Source organism: Lampetra fluviatilis, chromosome 41 (assembly GCF_964198595.1).
Source record: "Lampetra fluviatilis chromosome 41, kcLamFluv1.1, whole genome shotgun sequence".
Lineage (NCBI taxonomy): Eukaryota > Metazoa > Chordata > Hyperoartia > Petromyzontiformes > Petromyzontidae > Lampetra > Lampetra fluviatilis.
Window position 1 is genome coordinate 7994565 of NC_136315.1, and position 24242 is coordinate 8018806.

The window sequence follows — 24242 nt, forward strand, 5'->3', positions numbered from 1 at the left end:
TCCCCCTCGTGCACGATGTCAGCCTTCATTAGATGCTCACGAATATCCCTTGCGGCAAAAGTCTGTTAAAAGCTGCGATGGCGATCTTTGTCTTTGGTGTCTGCAGGTCGACTCGGTGGGTCTCTTCACCCACGATGTGTGAAAATCAGTGGGTCTCTTCTTCACCATCGGTCTTGATGCGTGTTTTACGTTAAAGGACATGTGTTATGTATACATGTTGAACTTCTTTCACACCGAACGTAGCCAACCGTGCTAATCGGAGGTGTGGGGGAAGGACAACAAATTCAACACAAAAAGCAATTCTAAAGAAATACGTTTTCAATCTAGATTTTAAAATAACGCTTGACAAAGAAGCAACGCCATAAGTCATCAGTGGGGTGGAGCCGTGAATAGCGGCACTGCGCTACGACCCCGGTAACCTGCGTTCCGTTTCTGTCCACGGCTGACATCAGTGTCGAGGGTGACAACTCAGCCAGGCACCGTCTCCTCGACTCCCCGTCCCCGACCCGCATCGATCGTAAAGTCCCTCACCAAATGACCGGAGGTTGATTCCCAGGGCCATAGCTAACATCAGTGAGCGAGCAATATCTTGAAAGGGTTCGGGGGGAGGGGGGGTAATCACCCCCGGCCCCTGAACCCTTTCAGCAAAGTGTAGACTATTCACAGTAGAGGGCACACTATTCAGATGGGGGAAGGGGGGGTGGGGGTGGCCACCCCCCCCCCCATCACAACCCCCACACTGACGAAGCGTGGTGAAGTATGGTCAAAACAACCGCCACGACCCGGGCGGCGTAGGGCGAGGCGTACGTCCGGTGGCAGAGCGAGCACGCGTGCTTGCGAGCGGGTAGGCGAAGCGTCGCGCGAGCGTCCCCCACCTTGATGGGCGTGTACCACTTGCGTGGCGGCTGCCGTTGGTGCTTGGGTTTGCTGGGGCCCGTTCGGAGCGGCTCGAACTCCTCCTCGGGGAGCTTGATGACGGCGTTCTTGGGTTTCTCCAGCTTGGCGCCCTCCTCGGTGGAGCCCTTATCCCCCCAGCGCACCTACGCACGCACAGACGAGAGAGCGCGCCCCGTGTGATTGGTTCGCTTAGGTGCTGCTGTAGCCGGTGTGAGCACGTGTAATTTTGCACTCCGCTGCTACGTGTTGCTCTAATTTCTACAGAGACAGATGCTTTTTTATTATAAGTGAAGGCAATGATGATCAGAGATAGGACCCCAAAGCCTCACGTGCACAGCAGGCCACGCCTAGCAGTGAAATTTTTTGTGAAATCGTATTGTGATCAGGCTCTACTCGAGAACTTAGTTTAATCGCGGGCAGCTGGATTTGAACCCAATATATCTCAGAGATGCAGACTCAAGAGCTCCACCTGAAGTGGAAATTCCTTTGAAAAAAAGAGCAATACGATCGAGGGTGTCGTCAAACAGCTGTGAAGTAGGCCAAGAGTCAGCGCCAGGCCTCAGGGCCAGGCCTCAGGGCAGCGTTCTTCACTCATTTTCCAAGGGGAGGGGGCACTTTCACCGATAAGACATTGTCAGTGTGAGGGCCGTCAAAAAACCTGCAAGGGGTGTTATCACATTTGTGTATCGTCTGGGCCTTGCGATGAACAACACTGCCTCAGGGCTTCTGTCACCTCCATTCTCTTAATGCCTCCAACTCCACGGCCTCCGTAATAAGACGCGTCCACCGTTGGCCATTTCTTCTTGGGCATCTCATCATCTGACGAGTCCTGAGCACGCACACGTACGGACATCGCCAACATGTGAATGACGGAAGACTGAACAATTTCTAACGAGTCAACGTAATATTTCTTAAGGACGCCAACGAGGTGTGCACGGCGCTCAAATGTTAAGTGGCAAAACTGTACGCTGTAAGGACTGAGGTGCTCTGTTTAGCCTTACAAATTGTTACGCGACGCCCATTGTTAATCTACTGCTGGATCAAGTCCTCTCCATGCCATGTCAACCGTGAGGCTTGTTTGAACATACTTCACCGTGGAGCGTGGGTTGGTGAAGGTGTGGGCGGGGAGAGGGGGGGGTAGGATCACTTGAGATATCACTCGCCATTGACATTTGCTGCTGATGGTAATCCAACCCAGGTTGTCGGGGTTTAAAGCATAGCGCGCTAACCAGTGCACCACCACTCGACTCACAGGTGCTATTCGAGAGCACCGATGTCACATCACACAATGCAGCAGTGATGGCCAGCAGAATGGCTGCCCAGCCACATTCACCTCTCCGATTAAATGTTCAAATTAGCACCGGAAAATCAGTTCAGGCTGAGGTGACCTAAAGAAGGCCCAATTCAGGAAACGATATCAATCGCGACTTGTACTGAGCATCAAGGTCAGGAATGTAACGATGACTGCACTTGTCCCCGTTAGTATTAACAGTTTGTCAATAATTGTAATTGTGCTTATAGTTTATGCGATGCTGTTTGCCATTGTACGGTAGTTGTTTTTATTACGCAAATAACCACTTAAAAAGGAAGTTAACCTTAGTCTCTGGGATCATAGCAAAGTACACCAACCTCGATTCAACTTTCACCCCATATTATACATGTACGGCCCTTATGTCACTCCACTGTGTGGGCCATGAGGTCATTTGACCAAAGAACTAATCCGCATTAGACTATGAACAATATGTATTTTTTCCAGGTAAGGCCCACTGAGCTATATAGCTCCTTTTCAGAAGTGACCTGGCTATCACAAATGATAGCTCTACGAAGTGGCCCATCACGTGGACAATTGTAGCAGCCAAGTACTCTTAAACGCATGTTTCTTCTTGATTTTTGTGTTCAGTTTGCTGTCCTTCTGCCGCACCTATGATTAGCACAGTTGGCTATGTACAGCGCAAAAGTTTAACACGCATACATACACGACCACTCCAAGCAGACAAAACCACACGTCAAATTAAGCTAAAACGTATAACGCTCATATTAATATATGCTCTAGGTGCACTGCCTTAAGTTATGAAAACGTAACATTTCAAACTCTCAACCGTAGTGCTTACGATCTTTTTTTTTCTGGCTGCGGTCTCCCCTTTCCGCCACCGCCTGCAGCTGTGCGCGAAAAACTCCGGGACAAATTCGAGCCTTAGTGCAAAAAAAAATTAAGGTACCTTATTTTTATTGGCAGCGCAATTAAATATTCCGTACTGTATGCTGTCGAGAAGTTGCAATGACATGCCTTGTGGTCGCGGCAGATGGTCAGCTGGAAAATATGTGCCAAGGCTTCTGGCTTGCTGCTGCTGCTACTTTTCTCTCAGCGCCCCGGCTGAAAATGTTTAATTTTTACGCAAAAAATTGCACTTAACAAATAAAGAGAGATGATGCCCTGGGCGTAACGGTTCGCGCACTGCAACCGGAAATGCAGAGGTTGCCTGTTCGACCCCATCCCGTGGCGTGCCATTTGAAACGATGGACAGAGTTTATTCAATTAATCGCCCCCCCCCCCCATCGCCTCGGTCCACTCAGCAGCAAGTATACATGGTTCAGCCGCAGATAAGACGATCGGCAGGCTCGTGGCTCGTGTGTGGTTGGATAAAGTTTGGGTTAGTGCCACCTCTTCCAAGACACCAGGCCAGTGTGGAAGAGTAGGCCAAATTTCCTGTATTTTGTTAGAAGGCAGTGTCACTCATGAAGGTGGCGAGTTATTTAATTGATTTAGTTACACTTCCAAATATGGGCTGCGAAATACACCAACTGCACATCCCAGCTGGACTTCTATTATAAAATCCTGGCATTCCGTTTGTCTATTTGTCCATCAACTAAATTATAAGAGCCTTTCAGAAGGCCCGAATCAAAAAGTTCTAGAAAGTGGACTCCACCCCCTCCCCCCAGATGTGGGAGTTCAAAGTTGATCCAACAGGTTTACAAAAATTGTCGACCCCTACACACAATTGAGTCAGTAGAATCTGCACACATTGGGGGGGGGACGGGTAGAAGAGGACATGAGTGGGGGTGACGGGTGAAGCGCCGAGAAGCACTATGTACAGCTCAAAAACGGATACTTCAGTTAAAATGGCTGAACTACTTATCACGGATTAGGAAACAAGGATTTTAATTTAAAAGGTTTGTCTGAAGAGCCAATGTGCATTTAATCACACATGCGTGCTGTGAATCTGAGCCACACACACACACACACGCGTGTGCATGAATGTAATACCAAATGCAATAGTTACAACTTTGGATAAATGCGGCCAAACGTGCAGTGCATCGAATTCGAATGTGCTTAGCTGTGAGTTCATGTGATTGTTGTGTACTATATTAAACATTTATCGAGGCATTTGCAGTGAGGAGTATAGCGTAATACCAGAATGTAATGTTAAGTTGAACGAACATCTGCATGCGAGATAGTGAAATGTAGTGCACAGTAGTACGTCTCCTCTCTCATCTCACTCTACGCCCTTCCACACACTCCCCCCTACCTCTCCCCCCTCATCTCACTCTACTCCCCTCCATGTACTCTCCTACCTCTCCCCCCTCATCTCACTCTACTCCCCTCTACACACCCTCCAACTCCAGCTACCAAGGCCTTCTGTCGAAGGACAACCATTGCACAGTGGGAGGTCGGCTCATTCCCCTTCTGCTGTCCTCATAATCTGGAAATCCCTTCGACTGCTGCGGTGACCTCAGGATTGCAAGTCCAGCGTGCTAATCATCACACCACGGTAGCGCGTCCCACGGCAGGAGGAATCCGATCTATTTTAATCTTTATCATTATTATTATTTATCCAGCGAATGCTCCTCGTGTCACGATTGTTCTCTTCTGCAGGAGTGTCTTGGCATTTCATGGAAAACAAATTTCCCTTTTTATGTTTTCATTTTCAATAAAACATCTGAAAATAGACAAATACTCTGCATACAAATTGCTGGTTAACTTAAAATAAAATGCACAAATATTTTAACAGAAGCCAATAACATTATTGATTTAATTTCCAGCCCGTGGGAAGACTCACAATCCGGTGCATGAATTATATATAATAATTAATGACACCAATAGTGCCCTTCATTATCTAGAAGGAATCTAAAGTTCTAAACTTAGCATGTTTTAGCTGCTTAAAGAGAATGTGCATTTGTTACAAAGGAGAAAATGCTAAGTTTGAAATAAACAGAGTTATAACTGATTTCATGATTCATTAATCATCAAGACCATGGTCAATCCACTGCTGGATGAAAGCCTTCCGAAGCTGCCATCACTTCTGACGATACTACGATGTAACAAAGACAAAGATCCCCCATATAGCCTTTAACAGACCCTTGGAGCAACTGCTGTTAGCGAGCACCTATAAAGGCCGGCACTGCACACATGGTGGTGGGTGCCCCACACCACGGACCTTTGCCTCACCCAATTTTGATGTTTACACACCAAATACTCATTTGAGGCTGAGTTGACCTAGGAGAGGCCCGGGACCGGTTCAGATATCTGCCACCGTTGTCGGTCGTGAGCGGGAATCGAACTCGGGTGGCCGGTTTTGGGCGCTAACAACCACATCACAGCTCACCAACGCGATGCAACAATCCGATTTCATCACTCCATCTCCCAGGCAGTCGTTTCCTCGGATGCATCAATTCACTTAACAACAAAAAACCCCAGCTGTTTTTTTCTCAATTGAACGTGGGGGTGGGTGCTCTGTTCACAGCCCTGACCCAGCAGTTGATATTCCACATTCCTGTGGTAGGGGGCGAGTCTTTACATCAAACACGTGTCGTCACGACGTCCCAATAAAGCAATGCTCGTTTTAAACAACCCTGCAGGTACGATGGGCCGAGCCGACCCCGGACAGGGATTGGATTCGTAACCTTCTGATTGTAAGCAACGTACCCCCCCCCCCCATCTCGCTGTGCCATCTGGGCAGATCAAACAAAAACTCAACATACTGTTTGGTTCTTTCGGTAAAGTCACGGAGGTATGAAATCAAATAAATCACGACATTTCAGGTGCAACACAAGCATTTGTCATCAGGTGGTTGCTTTCCCACCTGATGACAGACGTTCGTGTTGCGCACGAAACGTCGTGATCTATTTTATTTTCTACCTACGTGACTTTACCGAAAGAACCAAAGAGTATGGATTCCTGCAGTCACGAAAGCTTCGAATCAAGATTAAAAACTCAACAATTTTTTTTTATTTTAACCAGGTAGGGCCCACTGAGCTATGTAGCTCTTTTTTAGAAGCGACCTGGCCACAAATGAAATCTCAACGAAGTGGCTTATCAATTGGACATTTTTAGCAGCCAAATATTCTGAACGCATGTTGATTCTAAATTTGTAGGGAAACAACGGAGAACCCGGGGAAGAACCCACACAACCATGGGGAGAGAGACATGCAAACTCCAAAAATAAAGGTGTCAGCATCGGGATCGAACCCAAAACCTCCTGTAAACTAGGCGAGGTAGTTAACATCTCGCCACCATTTATTATTAATATTATTATTGCTTCTGGTGTTAGGTAACATATTTGTTTTTGAAAAGAATACAATAATGATGTATAACCCTCTGTCGATTCATTTCTGTATCAAGGGCTTCCCAAACCATTTTGGGGCATGGTGGTTGTGCGGATTGTTCGACCATACTTCACCACACTCCAGATATCTCTGCCTGAAGAAAGTAGCGCAGTTATATTCATCTTCTTGGTTCTTTCGGTAAAGTCACGTAGAAGGGAAATAATAAAATAATAAAAATAAAACGTAATAAAATAGACAGAGTCTGAATGACTTCTCGATGGACCTGTTTCTTCACCTGAGGACGGCTGCTTGCGTTGTGACCGAAACGTCGTGAGAATTATTTTATTATGTTTTATTTTTATTATTTTATTACTTCCCTTCTACGTGACTTTACTGAAAGAACCAAGAAGATGAATCCCTGCAGTCACGAAAGCTTTAAATCGAAAGTTATATTCATTTTATTGAAATGGCAATTTGAGCCCAGGAATGCATTGCGAGGTGGATTATGCCTTGTTTTCACGAGAATAAATCTTCCCACAATGCAATGTGCCAAACAACATTTTATATTTTGACCTTTAATATCAATGAGATTTTTAGCGATACTTTTTTTATTATATAGTAGGGGTTTTTTGCTACCTGATAGAGCTACTATGAGGTAACTATTCATATGCCAATTCAACAACTGAACCTTGTGGCGGGACCCCGGGGTGCCATAAACCCCGGGCTCTCACATAAACTGCATTGCGATGTAATTTGTCTGTTAAAGGCGAACGACACGGCAATCTATTCCTCTCGACGAGCTCTGCACGATGCGCTAATCAAAGTTTAAAAGTTTTGTTTCTTCTGCGCATTCGTCCTCGCTGCTGCGCTTGGACACGACACGACAACAGAATGACCTGCGCCAGGTGGGTCGTGGCGTTTATGTGCGCGGTGGGACGGAGTCGCCAAAAATATAGTAGTTAATTAATAACGATTTTGACTTCCGTTTATTCGAGACCCAGGGTCCCGCCATAAAATTCAACTGGTCAACAAGAAACATTTTAGAAAACGCAATTCTTAGCAGGCCCCATGGCGTAAAGTGCAATTTCTAGCTCTTATTATCCACCATCTCTTAGGGCCTCTATTTATATGTTGTGAAGAAGGGCCATCGCCTAAAACTTCACCAATTTTTTTCCTTTTAAGGCCACGGTGTTGACAAACCTCTTCGCTGCTTTTGTTAATTCTGCCAGTGCATCAATGCCAATGCAGCAGCATGAATGAATGATCCGTTAGGAATATTCACCAGTCCCAAAAACGGAAGCGCGTACCTGAGCGTGGATGGACGCACAGCCACTTATGAGTGTCGCAAAGCTTTAAGCGACCGTCAGCAACTTGGCAGCGGCTTCGATGAAACCGATACCCAGCTGCGGCTAGAAACACCGTCTACGAGGCTAATGGGCCGAGTTCCAAGTGAAGCCTCACATTGCCTCCGCTCCATTCGGAAATCGCTTTATCGCACACGCATGGTAACAAGCAAAGCACCTTCCCACGCTTTGCAAAAAAACTTTATTGTCATGTACAGTCCTCCGTCGATCCATTGGTGGATGAAGGCTTCTCCAATTGCCGTGTCGATCATTGGGTTATTTAACCATACTTCACCATGCTGGTCAATGCAGATTTGTGAAAGTGGGGGTGGGGGGAAGAGGCCCAGGACTGATTTATGAAAACGATTTTCTTTAGAATTGCTTTTTGTGTTTCATTTGTAGTTCTTCCCTCGCACCTTCGACTAGCTTGGTTGGCTTTGTACGGTGCGAATAAAGTTCAACATCCATACATATCAAACACCACTGTTGGTTAGCCATGGTCAAGGCAATTGAACGCAGGCCAATGGGTTTATAGCGGTGCGTGCTAATCACTACACAACTAAGAGGGGACCCAAGAAAGACTTGCCCGTTCAGAATAAAGCAGGCTGGACAGACTTAAAACCACAAGTCGACCGATCCCGTGAGGTTGATGACCAGTCAACGTGGAGGGAGATCAAAACCAGAGCCGCCACCACGGTGCCTCAACAATCTCGTCAAGTCGGTCGGTCACGCGAGATGGATGGAGAGATGGATGGGCACAGGCCTGGATCCACCACGATAACGTGGAATAACATTTCCTACAGTCTCAACCCAGGAATGAATTCTCAGCCGAGTCTGTCCGGGGTCAGTAACCCGTGAAATATTTCTGCACAGGGCCCACAACCTCCAGTATACCGTTCTCGCTTCGGCTGTGTGCTACTTAAGTCACGTGCCACCTACTCTGGTCCATCAGCGACCCAGGCAATATTCAGCGCTAAAAGTGAATCCCCGTCTCAACCAATTGCTTTCGTCTATTTCTGGTCTCAAGGGGCACTGTGCGACACCGGTGAATCAAGTACGAAAGTGCCGATACGAATCGCCACCCAAGGTGGCAAACGGCCAAACGTAACTTAATTTCGTGAAGGCCCTCTCTGCTTCCTGCGGCTTACGTAACTCGCAGTACCGCGCAACAGAAGAAGAGCTAAAGCCCAAGCGACACAATGGCACTGCTGTGCTCTGCCTGGCCAAGCGAAGCCAAGCAATGTTCGTTGGGCATCTGCCCCCACCCCGTATGCAGTGAATCAGCGCAGTTCTGTTTCACTGTTGCCATTGTGGTTACCCCCAAGCAGCCGAATTGCATTTTAAAAAAACACGTTAAGTGTAAATCTCCCTTAACTGACACGGATTTAAGCAGGAGCGGAGGCACTTTTGCAACCTAGTTGTTCAATGCGACAGACCTCAGGGCCTTCCCGCACGGAGCTGCTGTAGCGTACGGTGCTGATGTGGCGATGCTATAAAAAACAAAAACCTCCCTGATACCAACTTGTTCGGATGTCTTGCAACACCGTTACATGCGCTCATCAAACAGAATAAGAATATGTATTTATACTGAAGGAATCCGACGAGCTATAAAGCTCTTTTTTGAAGCGACCTGGCCACAAATGAAAGCTCAACAAAGTGGCTTATCAATTGGATATTTATATCAGCAAAATAACCTCAATAGTCTGAACGCATGTTTCTAAATGTGGAGGGAAAGACTGGAGGACCCGAAAAAAAATCCACGCGACCACAGGGATAACATGAAAACTCCAAATATACAAGCGCCAGGGTCTGGATCGAACCCCTGACCTCCTGTATACCAGGAGAGGTAGTTGACATCTCACCACCATGGAGCTCCTTAAATAAATAAATATTGCGGGTTCAAAGTGCATCATCAATTCCCAAGCTTGGGAAAGGCAGTAAACAACAGCAAAAACAGTCCCAGACCACACCAAGACAACAGACAGTCCCTTAAAAAAGATTTACGTTAAAGTTCAACTCGATACATATTATGGATTACATTTACACATCATATTGGCAAATGTCGCCGTTTCCAACACTAATCATCTTCTGCTTCAGAATATTTTTCGAAGGAACATTGATGATGTTACGCGAGGCATCGTCGCTCAGCCCTGCCCTTCTCCTATTGGTCTGCTCAATTTCTCCTTTCGGGCTATTCTCCTCTCCAAAAAACCAAGCTGTTTGGGCGATCCCCCTTTCTACGGTCCGTCAATGTCACTGCCCTCGAGAGGAAAGCAATATTTAATGGGGGGCATTTCGGGCGAAGGCCCTTCTGCTACGAAGAAGGACCACTGCCAAAACCATTTCCGTTTATAAAATCCATCCTCTTCTACATTACAGGCAAAATTCTGAGCAGTGGCCCTTCTCCCCCCTAAACCTTGCAGGGACTTATTCAAAGCTTCCTCAATAACAAGACGCAACGTCAACTGGCAATACAGCGGACTGTGACAACTCCCACAACAGCCGACTGCACAATGCCCAGACAATTGGCGGTCGCTTCCCTGTGCGCCGCTTCTGGAAAGTGACACCGGCCTAGTTCGGCGCATTGAAACAGGCGAAAGGGGCAGCCGAACAGGGGGCCCCCGTTGCCTTGTGGAAGCCAGAATGTCAAGCTGCGGCTAACGGAATACTCACAGATCCCGAAAACCTCAGACCACACTGGAACAGTGGGACGCTTTCTTTCAAAGCAGGGTCCATTTCGAGGCGGGGGACACAAGTCTCCAATGTAAGCAGAGTGCGTTTCTGCAACTGCTGCTGCTGCATATAAAATGCACTGCCAAGAAACGTTTTGGCTGAGGCTCTCAAATGATGCCTACTCACACGAACCTAGTTATAGTTCTAACTGCACAGGAACATGTACAGCCCTTTGTTATCCATTGCTACATGAAGGTCAACTCACCCTGCTCCCCCCTCCCCCCCCCCCCAAATACTGTACAGATGATGGGTGTTGTTTTACTTTACTATACTTCACCGCACTGGTCAGGACCGGTTGCAATATCACTCTCCACTCCCCCCTGGCTGGGATCGATCTCAGTGTCGCCAGGCTTACGAACGTAAATATTACAACCACCACGCAATTTTAAATAACAATTAAAAACAAAGTCAAGCTGAAGGGCGTCTCTGCTCAAATGAGCATACAGTGCCAATCTCCATTGAAACCAGCAGCATAAATTCCATGTTCCCAAGATAGGAGCCAGTTTATTCACAAAGCACAGCCACTGTTGACTTTCTGTAAAGTGGTACTGGTTTTATCAACCAAAGAAGGATGATGGGCAAACTTCTCTTTGCGAGTCTGAACACTGCACTTGGGCAGAGAAAAGGTAACAAAATGACATAATTTGTTGCAGATTAAAACAATTGTATAGCTTAGTACGTGTTGGATACATGTGGGAGTTAAGACAATGAAACGACAGGCCTTCATTTTGGAAACGTGTCAGAAAAAATGTCCTCCGTGTCTGCTGAGGTTAAACACACAATTTAATAAAAAAAAGATTACACGTCTCAAAGACAATCCCGCTGGGAGAGACACTGATAAGTTTGCACGGAAAAATATATTCTGACGGCGCAGATTTGGACTGGGTGCAGAAACTATTGGATTTATCATGACACTAAGTGTCCGCACGTCTGGACAAACGCTGCTCTCATCTGGCCGTGTTAACTTGAGAATAACCACTACGACCAGAACAACTTCAAATAAACCACAGCTGTCCCTCCGTTTATAAAACAGGGATGATTACAGTTTGGACTATATTCAAAGTTCAACAATGGAAACATTGTTCCTGATTAATTTTCCTCAATTTTCTCCCCCCCCCGCCCCATTAGTGATGCATATGGTGTCCAAACTATAATGTAAAAAAACATTAATTACTGTGTGAAACCATTAGCCAATGACTTATAGCTACAAACGCTCGCTTAAGAAAACATTATGGATTAATAAACACAGGCACGCTCATAAATAAATCACACCTCGACATGTATGGTAATTCCTCGTTTAACGCCGAAGTAGAGGCGTTCCTGAAAAGTGCCGCATGGAGTGAAAGCCGCGTTAAGCGAGGAATCGCTGTACTGTACCGAACCACATTTGCACTCTAAAATCAGCCTGCAGTCATTCCATGGCAGGAATTGGGATGAGGGTAGGCCACAAGTACGGTATCATTCCACGCGCTGTATTACACTGCTCAACCGCGCAGCTCAAGAAAGCAGTAGTCCGTCGTCGGCAGAAACGGCGTTATAACGGTGCGCGCGCATTCCTTGTTGTGTGAAAAGCGTTCCCCCGCAGAAGAACCGCGCTGTAGCGGAAACGTGTTGCAGTGTGAACGCCGCCACGCGTTAATCCAGGACTTGCCTGTACAACTCACACCGGTAGCAAGGAGGCCATTTCCTGTTTTCTATGATCTTGGAAGCAAATTCACCTGGATCAATGATGAGTGGGTGGGGGGGTCACCGTGCGTCCTGCCCAAGTCTAAATCATCTTTCTAAGCAGAGCACTGCCAACAGCAGCGTTTGTTTTTCTTGAAAGTGAAACTGTACGGCACGCTAATGTCCACCACGCAGTCGTTTCGCTTTCTGTGCCACGGTAAACTGATGTTCAGACAAAGCCAGAATAAATCATTAAAACCTTACCTCGACGATCGCTGGTGGTGGCGGCGGATCTTTAATGACCTAGAAGAAAAAGAAAAATCAAGAGTTTAGAAATATCGCTACATGGCTGTTTAGAGCACGATCTACACAAATGACTCGGTTAAACAAACACGACGGCTGAATGACCACCGTCGCTGCCAAAACGAATTTACAAAAACAAACGGCACAAGCCGCAGCATTTGGCAGGCAAAACGTCATTAATCTTGCGCGATAGCTCAGTGCCTTCTGACCAACGTATACCGACGGCGAGACACAATCGGACAAGGAGTTTAGCCATGCGGCCGTACAGAGGAGAAAACGATGCATTCGATAAAAACAGGCTGCGAAGGCAATCGGCGCGAGCCATTTCCTGCCAGCTATTTCATGTTCACCAGAGTCTCCTGCAGCAGTGAGAACAAATCCAGACACGGGTTGAGCCCGAGTTATTGCTATGTCCGCAAGGCTCAATAGGTGTTACTCCTGGGAGCTGCTCTATATATATTGCAGCTGTGTTTATAAACACACTGCAAGATAAACAACCACGCTGCATGTACAGTGAAGGCATTGGCCCAGTTCTGCAATGACTTACTGCTGGTGGATGGGGCCTCCATGGGAAAGAGCTCTAGACAGCCCATCCGTGAGGGTATTTTGGCTTAGTTTTCACCTCTTCCAAGCTGACCAGAAAGCACTGAAGAATCAAAATCCTTATTTATTATCACAGGAGGAATCCGATGAGCTATAAAGCTCCTTTTCACAGATGTCCGGCAGGTGCACGGGGTCAGAAAGTTGCAACAAAACTTGGGGGGGAACCTACACTCTACTCTACCACATGCGACCCGCCGATCGTCCAAATGTGCGATGCATCCACTTAAACATCGGGGTGGAAATAGGCGGTTGGTGGGGGAGCGATTGCGAGTGCAGGGTGCAAGACCGTTACGCCACGGCACCATAGCCTGTCAATCAATCGAGTGCGGCACTATACCGGCAATGCCACCTGAGGTGGACTATGCGATAACAAGGGAACAGAGCGGGAGGTGGCCGGTTTCAGGGGTTTAGCAGCACCCAGCGGTAACCTCAAAAGGGGCAAAACGGTGAAAATAAGTAAACAAAAACGGAGCAGAATGGACGGGGAAGGGATAATGCAGAAATTCAGCTGACCCAAAAACAGCACGGGACGGACGAAAGTGGAGAGCGTTAACAGCAAAGCCGTTACTATAATCTCCGGATTGGGGGGTGCATCTTATCATCCAGTGTGTAGCCTTTATTGCCATAAGGGCCACTTCCACCATTACACGTGTGATTGCATTAACTTCACTTGTGATGGGTACAGTCAACGACTTTATTACCACCACACGGCCACTTCTACCATATCTGCACTCTCTCATACCTGTCAAGCCATAAAGTTTACCCCGTATTCTAGTACAGGGAAATTGAGTTGAGGTCCATACAGCGTACGGAAAAATGTTTTGTCTTTTTGTTTGTGTTTCTCCCTCGTGATGGGACTTTGTAGGATAAACGTTGCAATTTATCAGGAGCACGGGGTGACCAATAAGGTCTGAATTGGTCTGTAATAAGGTAGGGCACTGATAAGGGGTTGACAGGTATGCTCTCTGTGTAATGAGACACACTTTTTTCCCAATGTTCACTCCATTTTTTTTACATTTTACTGTCTTGTTTTCTGCTTTTCCAGGGCTTATTTATATTGGCGTTATTTTTATTATTTTCCTTTAAAAATTAACACAAACTTTGGGTTAATAAAATAAATAGACAATGTGTCATTTGACATATGTCTCTCTCCACGTAAAAAAAATATAAAAGTATTGTAGTTACACATCCCTTCGGCTGCATGGCCATCTGGGAGCGAATTTTATTGCCATTGCTTTAATGCAGGTAAGCCTCCAGACCGGTCTCAACACTCATCGTCTTATCAGCAGTCAGGCTTGCTTAAACCAATAACTGGTAAACTGCCCAACGTCCATGGGCCAATGGCGCCCCTCTTAGATACGAGTCCCAAAGCCTGGCGCGTGGTTTACAGTGTCAGGGGGGGCGGCAGCGGGGGTGGGGTGGGGGTCTTGTAATCCAGAGAATATGAACATTAAACAACGAGTTTATAAAACATCTATTCAGCGGACCGCGATTCTTACCAAGGTGCAGCATAGCGGCCAAAACCACCAGAAGACGGCCAGGGCCAGCAAGAGAAAGATGATGAGCAAGGCGATCGCCAGGATGGTTCCGTCCGACTGCGGGAATTGAGAAGACGGTTATCAGCTTTGAATGCCAGACACGCAGCGACGCATCACTCCATTAAAACCATTTAGACGCCTGTATATTTGGAGTTTGCATGTTGTCCCCGTGGCGATGTGGATTTTTCTCCAGTTCCTCCGACTTTTCCCTCCACATTCATAAATGTGCGTTTAGAAAATTTGACTGCGATAAATTTCCACATAAGCCACTTGGTTTAGCTATCATTTGTGGCCATGTGACTTTGAAAAAGAGCTATATAGCTCAGCGGGCTTTACCTGGTAAACCAAAAAATAGTTTAGTTTAATTTAGTACGCTCACAATGCACATACGCGAAATTGTGCATGTGATAATCGTAATTGTAAAATGCGTGTCCATTTACTGAAAATCAGCAAAGCTCAAACATAATTCTGTCGAGATCAGCTCTTAGGAATCTGAAGGCAAAACCAGCAATGTTATTCTAAGCGGTGGCAAAGCAGTTAGCAAGCTACACGATTTCAGTTTATTTGGAATAACCCTGTGAGCCATTCGGCTCTTGATTTGGGTGCAACCACAACAAACAATAAAATTACAAGATACACTTAAAATGTACTGTTACGCAAATTGAAACATCCCCTACAAAAACAATAACACCTTCCAGAAAAAGCACCATTTGTTTATGCTGTGTACTAAATTGTGCAAAAAATCCCATTTTGATGTTAGATCACAATAACAATCATAATTCAATTTAGATGAAAAAAATTAAATCTAACTCTATACTACATAAAAAAAATCGAGCTAAACTACACCTTTCTAGAAATTACTAAAATAATGCTATAAAAACAATGTAACAGTGATCATAAGAAATGTGATTGAAAGTTAATAATAGCGACATATATAACATATATTACTAAACCTAGCATCCTTCGTTAGCTGCATGAGTCAATCCATAATCCATGTACCCAGTGACGCGAGTTACAATCCCAGCCACGGCCACATCAGTAGAGACGGATATCTGAAATCGGACCTGGGCCCCTCCCACCTTCATAAGCCAGCAATTACCAGAGTGGTGAAGTATGGTCAAACAACCCTCATGAACGATATGGTGCAGGGAGGCATTCCTCCGGCAGTCGCTGAAAAACGGCCATCAATTATGTTTTTTTGCGTGTTTTAATTTATTAATAATTTCAAACGTTTGGAGGCAAAACATCTGACGGGAGGCTACGGACACAATTTCACACAGTCCTGGACAAAGAAAGCAATGGTGGGAAGAAGGGGACACAAAGGGAGGCTGACTGAACCACACTGGGGGTGATCCAATGTCTGAACTGTGGCATTCATACAGATATTCAGATGTGCCTCAACCCAGCCATACCAGTTACGACACGCTGCCGCCGTTTATTACCGAGAATAGACCTTTGTGTAGTCTCCACACCACTGTGTAGTGTGCACATATAAAGCCTTGTTGTCACGGTTGAATATGTGCCTCTCCGTGTTATTTGGTTATTTGACCATACTTCACCGAGCTGGTTGGCTCAGGTTTGTAAAGGCGGCGAACAAGCACATGGGAGCATAGTAGTGTTGCAATGGAATTTGCAGAACCGCCCTCTGCTGCTCACAAGTTAATTCCACAGCCTATAACACCTGGTAAGCATGGTGGTCTCCCATCCAAATACTATTCGGGTTCAGCTCTGCTTCGCTTCAGAGATCGGGTGCATTTCGGGTGATTTGGTCAAAAACCACACAATTGTTATAAAAGGCAGTACATTTCTATTTTTAAAACATTATTTTGTCGAATTGGCCATACATCTCTATGCAGGACTGATGTTAAGGGAGCTTTTGAGGCTCAAAGAGGCCTTCCTGGGTAAATAACTTGAGCTCATTATTCTTATTTAGATTCACACAGAGTGGGAAAAGGAAACAATCCAAGTCTATTATCATTATAAAAAAAAATCATGATACTTTTATGCTAAATCTAGAAATAGAATAAACCAACTATTCATTCATTCACGACCAGAGCAGTTTAAAGCTTTGCCAAACAATAAATCTTTAAAACGCTTAAGAATGCTTAATATTTCTTTGTAAAATTCTACATTCAGGTCATGTATAAATCAAACAACAAGAGTGCTATTGTAAAATGCTGCACATTCCCCCACAACAATATATTTTTTTCTACTTTATGGAGCAAAAATAAATAAACGTAAAAAAAAATTGAACCTGAGTCAAAACTTGACACGGAACTTGTACAAACATGCTTGGTAAAGCAGCTGAGCATTTTTCGTTTTGTTGAGTGGGTGTAAACGGGGCTCCTATTAAGTAACACTCCCCACCTGACGTGCTTACACAGTGGGTGCGGCCGCGGGTGTGGAGGCAGCAAGCACGGGGCGCCACGATGGGGAAATGTTAACTACCTCGCTCGGTATACAGGAGGTCGTGGGTTCGATCCCGAACCCGACGCCTGCTGCTGTATATTTGGAGTTTGAATGTTCTCTATCCCCGTGGTCGTGCAGATGTTTCTCTGTCTCCTCCGGGTTTTTCCCCTCCACATTTAGAATCGACGTGCGCTGAGACGTCGTACTCAGATTGTAAATGTTGTGGCTTGGCTCTCCAACACACCGGTGTGCTGTACTAGTGACGAATTGGCAAGTTCTGTTTACGTGACAACCCTTACTAGTTGGCTGTGTCAGGTGGTGGTGGGATTTAACGACACATTTATATATTTACGCGATCCAACCACCAAAAAAAACCTCTATTATGGAAGTATTTGGCTGCTATACATTTCCACGTGCAAGATCACTTCACTGAGTGATCATTTGTGGCCAGGTCGCTTCTGAAAAATAGCTGTATAGCTCAGTGGGCCTTATCTTGTAAATAGTTTAGTTTAGGATTGGGCGCAGGAAAGCAAGCTTCACGTTTGTGCGATGGCGGTGAGAGCCACGTGTGCACAACTCGTTGGCACCGTCTTTTGACAAATAGGAATCGCTCGCAGACAGACAGAGAGAGATAATGGGAATTGTTCTACCGTATCAAGAAACACGGGGAACAGATGTATTAAACAAGTAAACAAAGTCAAATGCCGTTGTAATAGTCAGGCCTGTAATTATGTGGGCTATCCAAATCCTCGGTGTGATAATGTTATTTATTTTATTTAAGTTTATTCACCCAGGAATGCCTCACCGAGTCACAGGACTGTTTTTCAGGCTTGTTCTGCCAAAGACTTTGAAGTCGGGGGCCGATGCTGCGATGTGAAAATCCCAGTTGAGTGATGAAGCATTGGGATGTTTTGCCAATACCTATTCAATGTAAGATGATGTTCTGTTTAACACCAATATTATTCACTAGAAGTGTTTTTTGGGTTAGAGCTCGTAAATATAAATGTGTCGTTAAACTCGTCGCCACCCGACACAGCCAATTAGTAAGGTTTGTCACGTAAATAAAACGTGCCAATTAGTTACAATTTCAGCACACCGGCCTGTTGGAGAGTAAACTGACAACATTTACAATTCGATTACGACGTTTCACCGGGAATTACAACCAGCCTCATCAAGCGACAGCCAGATTTCTGGATGTGGCATGTTTTGTTTACGTGACAAACCTTACCAATTGGCTATGTCGGGTGGTGCCGGGTTGAACGACACTTTTATATTTTCGTGATGGAATTAAAAAAACCCTGTTATAGATGATCTTTCTTATTTTTATTTCACATTCCAGTGCGTTGTAGCGCCTCTAACTGGCTGCAGGGGTTACGTGAACTAATCAAGTACAACGTATACGAATTGAAGAAGTCGATTCTTAACATGCGGGATTTAATGTATTGTGGAAATTAGAATCGATGATCAAGAAATGCATCTAGACTTAAAGCTTTCGTGACTGCAGGAATTCATATTCTCTGGGTCTCTCGGTAAAGTCACGTAGATAGGTTCAAAAAAAATAACCTATCTACATGACTTTACCGATAGACCCAAAGAATAAGAAATGCATTGTTACACCACAATAAGCAATAATAATAATACAGTGGTACCTCGGTATACGACCACTTTGCAATACGTCGAATTTGGTATACGTCATTTTTTGACAAGAAAAAATGTCTTGGGATACGACGTCTTGCTTGGGATACGACGCGCTTGCTAGAACTTGTATGGGATGGGATGAGTCACCGCGTACCCTCGTAGACCCCGTTCACGACTCCTCCATTTCCTCACCACCATCCTCGTAGGCTATAAACTCCTCTCAGCAAGGTAAAGTGACGTTAAATTTTATTTTTTATTTCCATTTATTTTTATTTATTTATGCATTTACTTTAATTTATGTATGCATTTTAGTAATAAGTAGTGTATAAATTATTTTATACAACCCCATTAATGTATAATATGGCATATAAAATATAATTTCTTATACTCTGGAACGGATTGTGTCCTTTCCCTTTATTTCCTATGGGAAAAATTCGTTTGGTACACGTCATTTTCGGTATAAGTCCTACCTTCTGGAACGAATTAACGACGTATACCGAGATACCACTGTATCAGATTGTTTACACACTATATGGCTAGGCTGGGTGACACTGTGGTCAGAATCCACTCATCACACAATCTTAATTTTGCAAGTTCAAATACTGGCCAGGAGTTGACTCAACCCCGTCATCTTTCCAACTCGAACAAAAAACGTACAATTTTGTAGGATGTCAAGGATGGTCATCATAAGGACATACTTGGGCCCTGCCACAGGAAAGTGGTATTCCACCATTGGCTCAAAATTATTAAGAGAGATGAACACTGCCCTAATGTCCGATTGTACATGCTTTCTTTGTTTAAATCCTGATAAAGGTGTAATTCCCTTTCAAAAGGAAGGGAGGGGTTTTCGCGGTAGTGCTGTACAGATCTGCAATGTATTTTTGGGTTGTGTGTGCACGTGTTGTTCCGAGTGACGTCTTGACTTTTCGCTCCTCGTGCTGGGACATTTTTCAGGAACCGAACATTCACAGAAGCTCATGGTACGTGCAGCGAAACTTCTGACAAACACGCCAAACAATGCCCCAAAAACTGCATCGGAGGGGGGGGGGAATGTTCTTCCATTAAAGTGTGGAGAAGGTGATTCAACGTTCCGTCCACCAGCCCTACACAACACGGAGAGCAGTGTGTAAAATAGGGCAGCGCGTTCGGTCGGTATTGGGGAAGGGGGGGGTTCAGGTCGTCGTCTTCTGTGTACACTTGGGTGCCGGAATGCACATCATCGCGCCACGCAGTAGCGCACACACGCGAGCGCGTGTGTGTGCGTGTGTGCAACTTGCACCCGGCAACCCAGGCTTAAAATACTCTCCACCACTCACATTCAAGTACCCAACGTGAATGTGCGATGTTTGCACTCGATCAATTTTGGTCAAGTATTTTTTTTTCTCTTCCGAAGCCAAGAATCAACTTTTGGCAGTGTGCCGCATCACTACATTCGGCGCTTTCCCACAGCCATGCTTGTGCTTGATGCTGGCTTTCCGAGCATAGGGCAAACATACATCGAACACTAAGGATCGCAAAAAGGTGGCCAGTCTGCTTTCTGAGTCTCGGGCGTTCACAATGAAGCCTAAAGATTGTGTAGTAGGTGGGCTTAAGTTTGGCTCTCGGAGCCTCGGGCATTAGCGCCGAAGCCTGCGAATCCCTAAAGTGTCAGTCTGGCTCCCTGTGCGCCCTTGTGCATTATCAGTCAACACCAAGAATTATAAAGATGTCGTCTGGCTCTCTGAGCCTTGGAGTATTAACGGTGAACCCTGAGAATCATGTGGATGGCTTAGTCTGACTTGCCGAGCCCCCGTGGATGAACGCTGCATTAACTCTGAATTTATCTGGCTCTCTGGGTAATATTGCGTCACGTGTATGTGTGTGTGCGGTGACCTGCTCCGTGCTACGAGCCTGATGACTCGAGTTCGATTCCCGCTCATGGCCAACACCAGTGACGAGTATTTAAACCGGTCTTGGGCCTCCCCTAGGTCGACTCAGCCTCAAATGAGTACCTGGTGCGGTGTGTAAACATTGCCACTGGGGAGACAAAGGTGGTGGGGCGTGATGTTGACCACCCACACTCTCGTGTCCCGTTCTGGTCTTTATAAGTGCTGGCTAACAGCACTTGCCCCAACAGTCTGTTAAGGCTATACGAGGGATCTTTGTCTTTGTTTTGACCTTCTCATATCCTCGTTTACGTGCACAATCTAAATATGAAACAATTATACAAACAAAAGAGTTAAAATATTATCAACTGGAAGTCGTGACGGCATGCAATAAGTGACGTCACAATAGCTTACGTGCCTGCTGACTTTCTCGCTTACAGGCACATCACTTATTCATAGACATGCGCAGACAAGAAAAGCGCGCAGCTTTAGAGACTGTTGGGGCATTCTAGATTTGAAGTTGTCGTGACTGCCAGGATTCATACTCTTTGGTTCTTTCGGCAAAGTCACGTAGATGAAAAAAATAATGAAATGAAAATAACTAAATTTAGTTAATGATAATTATAATACTCTTTGGTTCTTTCGGTAAAGTCACGTAGGGAAAAAAAAAAAAAAAAAAAATGCTATTTCTATTTTTTATTTTTATTAAAAAAAAAATAAGAAAATTTCTATTTTTATTTTTAATTTTTATTTTCAATCACGTGACTTTACCGAAAGAACCAAAGAGTACTGTTGGGGCAGTTTGTGAGCACCTATGAAGGAGAGAATGGCATGCGTGGCAGTGGTGTTTCTACGCATCGTGAGTACAGAATAAATGAATCAAGGAGTATGATCGAGTGTTTCATTTTGCAAAATATAACATCGATGTCAACATCAGCAGCCACGATCAATCCACTGCTGGATGAAGGCCTCCCATAAGCCTTTGCCATCTCTCACGATCCTGCAATGTAATAAACTAACTTTTTTTTTTAATTACCAGGTAATATGCACACCTTTAATAACGTACCGGTTTCCAAAGACTTTGAGTATTATTATTACTTTATCAGATATTTATCAATTTACTATTGAATGTACTTTAAGGTCTGCTGCATTCTTGAGAGTGATTTTCTTACGTCTTGGGACCAAAATGTTTTCTGTAAGAACGTGCCTCCAATGAATTAATGGAAGTCAATGGGAAAGCAGAGCTCCATAAATGGAATTTTGCTTCATTGACAACTTTTCAGGAACGTATCGGTTCCGTATATCAAGAAATGGCAGTATTACTTTCTTCCTAAGATATGCTCAGTTTTAAAAAGAGTAACATCAAATTAAGCCAGTTAAGAGGCATATAAAATGTACTTCTCATTTATACTGCTGGAGACATCATTCAAAATTGCAGACAGAATCCAGAACCTCAACTACCTAATGTGGGTTCACCACAACCATTAAAGATATCGCGGTTTAAGAAACACGTGACACATTGACATCTGCAGGGACAGACACACTGAATGGACAGACTCGCAGTGATAAAAGCCCTCCAGCAATTCTTGTAAAGGGATTGGAAAAAATATATTATAAAAACATTGTATAATGCGTGTGTGTAATTCCTTACATATGTGCAGCTTCATAATGCCTCCAAAATCCATTATGAGTTTCAGCTTTAACGAAGAAGTTGCATTAAGTTAAGCTGTATATAACAACGCATATAGCTCATATCGATTCAAAATTATGCACGATAAATGCATTGAATCCCACGTGTAAGAATCAATGTTTTTCCACTCGTGTACGTTATATGTAATGGATGGGTGATGGTGGAGGGTGGTTGTGTAGTTGAAGCATCTGTCTAATAGCCTCTCAAATGTAATGTACAGACACCTGTATATACATTTGGTCCCAGAGGATCCCATCCTATATCATTTTGGAAGCAGTCATGAAAGCAATCGGCTCCTCAAAACAATGGAAAGGAGCTGATCCTGCTAGCGTATTTCCCATGCTTGTCCACAGTTGTATTTACTCCAATTAGTGACCTATCAGTATATTCTGTACATCCCATCGACTACTTCATAAAAGCCTCGGAATGTCACGTTGGTCATTGGGGTTATCTAACCATACTTCACCAGATTGGTCAATGTGTGGGTTGGTGACATCATGGGTTGCTCAGAACCAGTTCAGATGTCTCCTCGCCGCGTGTTTCCCGTAACCGGGATTCGAATCCTGATGGACCGTTCTATAACGCCGTGCGCCAACCTTTGCATCATTTTAATGAACTATAAATGATTTATTCTCAGACCCATCATTCGATGCATGCATCGTGAGTGCAATAATCGATCTCAATCAATGAATCGATGCTTCGTTTCATGCCTTCCACCTCGGTAATAACACTGTTGGACATTACCGGACGTGAGCCGTTGGGCATGAGGTGGAGATTAAAGACCCCAGAATATTGTGCGCAAGAGGGGACCATCATGTAACCATCTGCCAGCCAATGTGACGGACCGATATAATAATAGTAAATTATTGTCCAAAGACGTAGGGCAAACATTGCAATACAATGCACAGTGCGGTTCGGCAATGGAACGGTTAATTGAAAAGGTGTGCACAGCGTGCGTGCGAGTAGCGTTTAAGCACGAAAGGAAAACACCGTCAAGATGGAAAAGGAACTCACGCAGTGGGTGGCTGTGATGGTAACTGAACTGGAAATGAAGGTCAGGCCATCGTTCATGCTCACTTGGAGGAAAACCTGCCTGGAGGGAAAAAAACAACAGACAGAAGACAATTAGGCACTTGGAGAACAGCGACAGATTATTATTTTTGTGTCACTCAATCCAATAAAAAATGACATTTCAGTGTTTACCATTAACAAACCCACCTGTGCAGTATTCTACCGAGGGGGGAGAAAAAAAAATCCATTTTAGGTTATTCAATTGTGGCAGGAGTTAATTTGTTTCTCTTGAATGGGAATACCTAGAATCAGGGAGGGGTTTTTTTCCGCCTAAAAAGTCTTGCATGTTGGTACAGACACAAAGGCCGTATCTCTAAGAAAGCTGATAAGGCTTGTACTCCAATCCTCTGTAATAACACAGACCAAAAGTTCTACCATGGCTGCTTTGCTGAATGCTTCCCACAATTCTCACTAAACCCTGCGTTTTATATTGTTACATTTTATTCCACGCTCTCTTTACAGTTATGTCACAACATCACACTCAAGGGATTACGTTTAATAGGATAATTTTACACTGTCAGAAGTTGAGTAAAAGCACACCCCAATTGGGAGCAGGTCCATGGTATGAGTGCCCTTCGTATTTGCCCGAACCAGTGTAACATAGCCATGTGTTGCTTCTATCAGAACTACGCTTTTACAAAAATATTTAAAAAACCCATTCATCAAAACTGCTTTAAAATAATGAAAATATAAAGACGACGTTTCAGGTAATGCCCCTTCTGAAATCGCACAAACGTCACCGATGAAACAAACAAAGTATATATATTTTAAGGCCACAGTGTTGTTGACGAGTGTCACATTATTTGTTCATTTTGCTTACCAACGGAGCAGCAGCAGAAGCGTCAAATAGTTTGCGCCCATGTAAGATGCCCTTATATTGAGCTCCTAACTGCATTGCGGAAATTCTGCTCGCAAAGAATGGCCATCTTTTACGGTCATTGAC

At 44.7% G+C, this 24242-nt stretch overlaps 1 protein-coding gene across 3 annotated transcripts in view; it reads right to left on the bottom strand.

Moving 5' to 3' along the window:
* Positions 1–24242, bottom strand: part of LOC144946516 (anthrax toxin receptor 1-like) — a 90090-nt gene that overhangs the window by 15530 nt on the left and 50318 nt on the right. For 2 of the 3 annotated variants that reach the window (XM_078875479.1, XM_078875477.1), the window contains 5 exons: positions 23243–23321; positions 14588–14683; positions 12447–12485; positions 1631–1726; positions 876–1040 (listed from right to left, as the gene is read on the bottom strand). In XM_078875479.1, coding sequence (XP_078731605.1) covers positions 876–1040; positions 1631–1726; positions 12447–12485; positions 14588–14683; positions 23243–23321 — 475 coding nt within the window. The remainder of the gene's footprint in view (positions 1–875; positions 1041–1630; positions 1727–12446; positions 12486–14587; positions 14684–23242; positions 23322–24242) is intronic. The other variant, XM_078875478.1, reaches the window with a different exon arrangement.